Source organism: Canis lupus, chromosome 24 (assembly GCF_048164855.1).
Source record: "Canis lupus baileyi chromosome 24, mCanLup2.hap1, whole genome shotgun sequence".
Classification (NCBI taxonomy): Eukaryota; Metazoa; Chordata; class Mammalia; order Carnivora; family Canidae; genus Canis; species Canis lupus.
Genome location: NC_132861.1, coordinates 14,843,246 through 14,849,245, shown reverse-complemented (window position 1 = coordinate 14,849,245; position 6,000 = coordinate 14,843,246). Strand labels below are relative to the sequence as shown.

The following is a 6,000-nucleotide window of genomic DNA, read 5'->3' as shown; positions in this document are numbered from 1 at the left end:
TTTATTTATTCATGAGAAAGAGACAGAGAGAGAGAGAGAGAGAGAGAGATGCAGAGACACAGGCAGAGGCAGAAGCAGGCTCCATGCAGGGAGCCGATGTGGGACTGGACCCTGGGTCTCCAGGCTCAGGCCCTGGGCTGAAGGCAGCACCAAACGGCTGAGCCACCCAGGCTGCCCCCCACATACAAATATTTTTATAAATTAAAATACACATCTAAATAAAAAGGAATAGACAAAACGAGAGATTATTATCAGACATGAGGACTCCTTTCCTACCTTCAGCTGGCACCTTTCCTACTTAAAATGATCAACAATTTAGTTTCCATGCATTTAGATTCATTGCTGTAATCATGGCTAAACTTTGCTGTTCTAGGCAGTGGTGCAGAAGGCTGTACTCAAAATAATGTTCCCTCTGAATGGATGGGAAGCATTCAGATGGTCACCTGTTACAGGATTAAAACTATGACCACTCGGGCTCATTGACTCACTTTTACCGACGTTTGTAATATGTGTCATGTTGGTATCATCGTGCAGCCCTTATCAGATTGTGAGCGACAAGAACACAGAACCGTCTGTGAGATGAGATGTTTACAAACATACAGACTTTCGATAATGATAATGCCCTTTAATATCTTGGAGTTCGGAAGTGGCACAAAATGTGGTTCTAATGCAAACTAGCTTCCCTCGCAAAAAATTTCTGGTTATGTTTATGGCCCAAATCTCGCTCTAGTGATATTGCTGTAAAAAAAAAAAATTTTTTTTTTTTCCTCCAAGCGATTGCCACTAATTTCACCTGGGACTACTGATCCCATCATGCAACGCTCCCGTATTACCACCGTGTGGGGCGGAGTCTTAGAAGGGGGTGGCAACGACGGCCGCCCGTGCATTCTGGGCATTGTAGTCTGGGGCCCTGGCCGCCGTCGGGACAATCCACGTGGTTCATCCAGCGGCAGCTTTGGGCAGTGGCCACCCCGCTTCCTCCACCCGGTCCTCGAGGTGCGGGCCCCAGCGGGGCCGGACCGGCAACGCGGAGCGGGCTGCGGGGAGGCCCGGAGGCAGCCGGAGCCTTCGCGACGTTTTTGCGACAGCCGTGGCCGTGTTCCGCGCGTCCCCTCCCTCCCTCCTCTCTCTGAGGAGGTACCGGCTGTTGTGCGGCGCTGCCTTTCTGTTTGAGTGTATGAGAGAGAGAGTGAGTGAGTGAGTGTGAGCGTGTGTGTGAGAGCGGGTGAGGCGTGAGTGCGAGTGCAAGAGGAGGAGAGCCCGCCGCGGCCGCCCCGCCGCTCCCCGCCGCGGGAGCAGAACGCGCAGCAGGAGCGAGCCGGAGAGCCGGCGCCCCGGAGCCCGCGGGGACAAGGGCAGAGACGCCGCTCCCCACCCCCAGCCCTCGTCCCTCCGCTCCGCCGCGCCCGGGGGAGCCTCCCCGTGCCCCCCCTCCCGGCCGGCCTCTGCCCCGCCGCCCCCCTGGATGTCCCCGGCGCTCTCGCGGGGCCTCCTCCTGCTCTTGCCGCATCAGTCAGGCTGGTGCTGCGGCCGCCGGGCGTAGAGCGGGCGGGTTCCCGGGGGCTGCGGCTGCCGGTGCCTCCCCGGTCCCCACCCCTGCGCCCCGGCCCCCCGACCCAGCTCCCCGGCCCCGGAGGCTGTGACAATGGACTATGACTTTAAAGTGAAGCTGAGCAGCGAGCGGGAGCGGGTCGAGGACCTGTTTGAATACGAGGGCTGCAAAGTTGGCCGCGGCACTTACGGTCACGTCTACAAAGCCAAGAGGAAAGATGGGTGAGTGTTTGTGTCGGTGCCGGTGTCCGCGCTGGGCGGCGCTCCCGCAGGCCGAGGCAGGTAGCCCGGGGCGGGGGGGGGGTGCTGGGGCGCCGGCGTGCCGGTCTCCCACTTCCTCGGCACCAGCATCGGGTCCTGCCAGCCAGGTTTGGGGAGGAAGTGCCGTACGAGGGATCCAAGCCCACGCGAAGCCCTGCCTGCCGCCGCCGCCTTCGTCTTCTACTTTGCTGGCTAATAGGGAGAAGCAGCATCTACTCCAGGGGCTGTACACTTTTCAAGGATTTCGGTTCTAGATTTTTAAAGAATTGTAGTAAAACGTCAGCTTAAATGATTTTCGTCGTGGGTGGGGGGGGGATGCCTCGATTTATTATGGTGACCTTCTGGGGGATTTCCTCACGCCTCTGGAGTGAGATCCGTCTGTCTGGAAGGGAAGCTGCGATCCTTGCCCCCCACCGGGGTGTGATTGATTTATTACCAAATTTGGATTTTATTTGGGGGGGGGGGGAGAAAGCAGCAGGTAAAGGTGATGCTGCAGAGTTCTTCGTAGTGATAATCGGATATAAACGTAGCAGTTGCTATTTAGAGATCATTAACCTGAGTTTTACATAGAACAATGGGGGTTTGGTGCAGGGTGGGTGGTGGGGGAAAAAAGGCAAGGGACAAATAGGGGACTATCTTGTTCAGGCCTGTTCCCCCAAAATGTAGCAGTCGGCAATGAACTGTAAATAGTCCCTTTGCTTTAAATATTTTCCCCTAGAAATAACTTAATTAAGTCTACGACTGGTAATGCTCTCAATTTAGTTTCTTAAACAGGCAAGTGAAGTGTTCATTTTTCCTTTGTCAGTAGATGAATGTCGTGTAATATTGACAAAAGAGAAGGCAATTCTTAGTTGAGGGGAAAATATATTTTATTAACTCCTTGTTTTCCTCTTGTAAAAACGTATGTTGTCTCTATCGCCTTAGACCGTGCGGAAAATTGCTGGAAAGATAATGTCAGAGCTTATTATATAATCTTTAGATTTCAGTGTAAACAAAGTAGGTTTATTTGAATATCACTGTTAATTTGCTAGCTACCTTTCACCATTTAAAATGATTGCTTTTCCCCCCCCCCTCCCCAAATTAGGTAGGAGGGTATGTTCAGAACTATATTAGCGCTAGAAAAATGAAACCATTCATAAAGCTGAAGTAAGTTGGGGGGAGCCATATTTATAAATACTTTAATATTCTGGATATTGGAAAAGGAAGTGTATATTCGACATTTTTCTTAGATTTACTAAGATATCTTTTTAAGATACCTTAAAAGGGACTCTTAGAGGAAGATAGCGATTCTAATAAATTTAGTATGGTGCATTTCAGTGCTTATATGCAGCAATTAAAGCAGTACAGATATCTGCAAAAGGTCTGGATTTGAAAACTTGATACTCTGTGTGCTGCATGTATTTAAAAGTACTTAGTGGAAGATAATCTGGTGACATTTGAGAAATCATAGACTGGAGATGCCTGCTGTTGACTCTGTTGTTTATATTTTTAATTGAAAAATTCTAATAACATTTTTTTAAAATCACCTTTCTCATATAATATTTTTCAAAATCCTTAAACCATATCCCTTTCCCCCAATATTACCTAATTTGGGGCATATTCAGAAAATCCTCAATCCCATGAGAGTAGACATAGTAGGACATCTAACTAGTCTGTCATCTGCTTTATAAAATTATGGTGACCTTAAATTATTTTTAATCTCTCTGAGAGAAGCCAGTTTTATTTTCATAAATTAATAGTTTAAGCTAATAAAATACATAAATTTATTAACTTTGATTTTATATTTTATTTTAAACCTATGATACTGTTTATTGCCAAGAGGTACTTTTAACCACATTTTATACCTCATGGTTAGGTTTTAATTTAGACTAAGAATAGTTTTAGAAGAAATATACAATTTGAAAATAGCTAAATGTATATAGTATGTGAACATTTCTTAGGCATTTGTGAAAGCTGAAAAGTAGCATTGCATTTTGGAAAAAAAAATAACTTTATAATTCTTTGGGCTTGTTTTCCAGCAACCTTTAATGATTTTGTTTATAGGATGAACTTTAAAAACATACAGAAGGATCAAATGTCAAGAGAGTTTTAAAATTACTTAAGACAGCTTTTGTTTTCCAGAGGGAATATTTTTGGTTTGGCTTCTTATAACCTCCCTCTGGTAAAATACTGCATTGTATTTATGAGGTTCTTTTGATCTTATGTCAGTGAAATGTAATTTAATGCATTTTAGTCCTGGTAAAATAAAATCTGTGGCTGTTTAATCTTTTGTAAAAAGATGATGATGAAATAATTTGTTTCTAGTATTGATTTACTTTCAAATTAAATTATACATTCTGTAACTGAAATTTCAGAGTACTCTAGGAACCCAATTACACCTTCAAAGAGAATCCTGAGATTTACAATAAAATAGGTTTTGTTTAGACATATTTGCCTATTAAAATGAACATATGTAAATGTTGTATCCTTTCGGTTGTCCAGCAAGCATCACAGAACATGAGTACGTAGTAAAAGAATTTAGACCAGAGGAGTTAGCATCTTAAATTACTAAGTTTCAGGAAATAAAAACAGCTCTCAGGGTCATTTCTTTCACTTAAAGAGTTATTAATACAGTCCTGCCAGGATCCTACAGTTATGTTAAACTTCACATTTTAAGGAATATGGGGAAGGAGGAAATATTTTATTTGAGGCATGATTATATATATGGAAAAAGGGTCTTTTATAATTGTGTTAATTTCAGATTCTAATAGAGTTAAAACATAAATGCACAATAAATCTTGGAAATAATTTGCTCTCACTGTCACCGTAAATGAGATAGAGAGTGTCCTTTGTGTCTGAACACCAAAAGGGTACGGTACTCAGTAGGAAGCAAGGAGATTCATTTTCTTTCTGAGTCAGTTGCATTTCCTCTTTGCAGAATTTAGGCAACCAAACTCATTTTGTTCGAAAGAATGGAAAAGTGCAAGAAGATAGAAAACAGTTTGTATTTTTAAATTTTAAACTCTATTTGTAGGGACTGGACATTTCTAGAATTTAAAGATCAATTTGAGATAAGAGTGATCTCTAAAAGAGACAAGCAAAAGAAATTCTCTTAAATAGTATTCTTAGTTTGCTGGACTCTGTTCAGAAGAACAGATACTATATAATTGGGGTTGTATTTGTGAGAGGGTGAGAAATACAAAGAAAACTTTTGTTGGGGTACTTTTGTAGGCAACGCAGAGATTAGTAGGCAGTAATATTGATAATAGCTAAATTATTGAGTAAGAACGAGGTCCTCGGCAAAGCCCTTTATATTCATCATCCATTTAATCCTCACAAGTACCGTATCAGGACAGTTCTGTTTTGCAGTTTTACAGGTGAGGAAACTGTAAGAAAGGTTAAACTGTTAGAAAGGTTAAATTTGTTCATGGTTATACGACTAATTAAATGTCAGAGCTGCAATTAGGGGATTACAAACAGGTCTCTTACTCCAGAGCCCATGCTCTTAACCATTATGCTTCATATAATTAATACATTAAGATAAATGTAAACCTAGACATGGTGATTTGGTGTTTTAGTTGGTCATTCAGAAAACATGAATACCTTATCATAGTACTAGTCTTTTCAATTAATTTAAAAAATACTTTTTTTTTTAAATTTTTATTTATTTATGATAGTCACAGAGAGAAAGAGAGAGAGAGAGAGAGGCAGAGACACAGGCAGAGGGAGAAGCAGGCTCCATGCACCGGGAGCCCGACGTGGGATTCGATCCTGGGTCTTCAGGATCACGCCCTGGGCCAAAGGCAGGCGCCAAACCGCTGCGCCACCCAGGGATCCCTAAAAAATACTTTTTTAATACATTTCTGAACAGCCCTGGTTTTTTCAAGTGCGGCAAGTGTTTATGTAGATATGTGGGTGTATCTTTATGTACACACATACATGTGTATGTCTACAGATATACACGTGTATATATGTGTGTAGAGGGGAAACCAAACCTCTAATAAGGGATTAAGAAAGTTCTTTATCTAGTGGGAAAAACTCTTAAGTTGGAGAGACTAGTTTGAGTTCAGATTCAGCCTCTGATTGATTACCAGTATGACCTTGGGCAAGTCACTTGCCTTTTGTAAGACCTTGGTTTCCTTATTTGTAAGACTGGAAGATTTGAGTTGATAATTTTTAAGATCTTTTCTAGTATTATGATTTCAGAAA

General features: G+C 42.9%; 1 protein-coding gene and 1 long non-coding RNA gene across 7 annotated transcripts in view; one reads left to right on the top strand and one right to left on the bottom strand.

Moving 5' to 3' along the window:
- Nucleotides 1–968: 968 nt before the first annotated feature.
- The window catches only part of CDK8 (cyclin dependent kinase 8), a 136,507-nt gene continuing 131,475 nt past the window's right edge, over nt 969–6,000 (top strand). For 2 of the 6 annotated variants that reach the window (XM_072795716.1, XM_072795714.1), the window contains exon 1: nt 974–1,773. In XM_072795716.1, coding sequence (XP_072651817.1) covers nt 1,646–1,773 — 128 coding nt within the window. In that variant the 5' untranslated portion in view covers nt 974–1,645. Of the gene's footprint in view, nt 1,774–6,000 lie in introns of all 6 variants that reach the window. The other 4 variants (XR_012016277.1, XM_072795715.1, XM_072795713.1 and 1 more) reach the window with 4 other exon arrangements.
- Nucleotides 4,816–6,000, bottom strand: part of LOC140615797 (uncharacterized) — a 35,550-nt gene continuing 34,365 nt past the window's right edge. Inside the window, exon 4 of the long non-coding RNA XR_012016279.1 lies at nt 4,816–5,177. This is a non-coding gene — a long non-coding RNA (uncharacterized lncRNA). The remainder of the gene's footprint in view (nt 5,178–6,000) is intronic.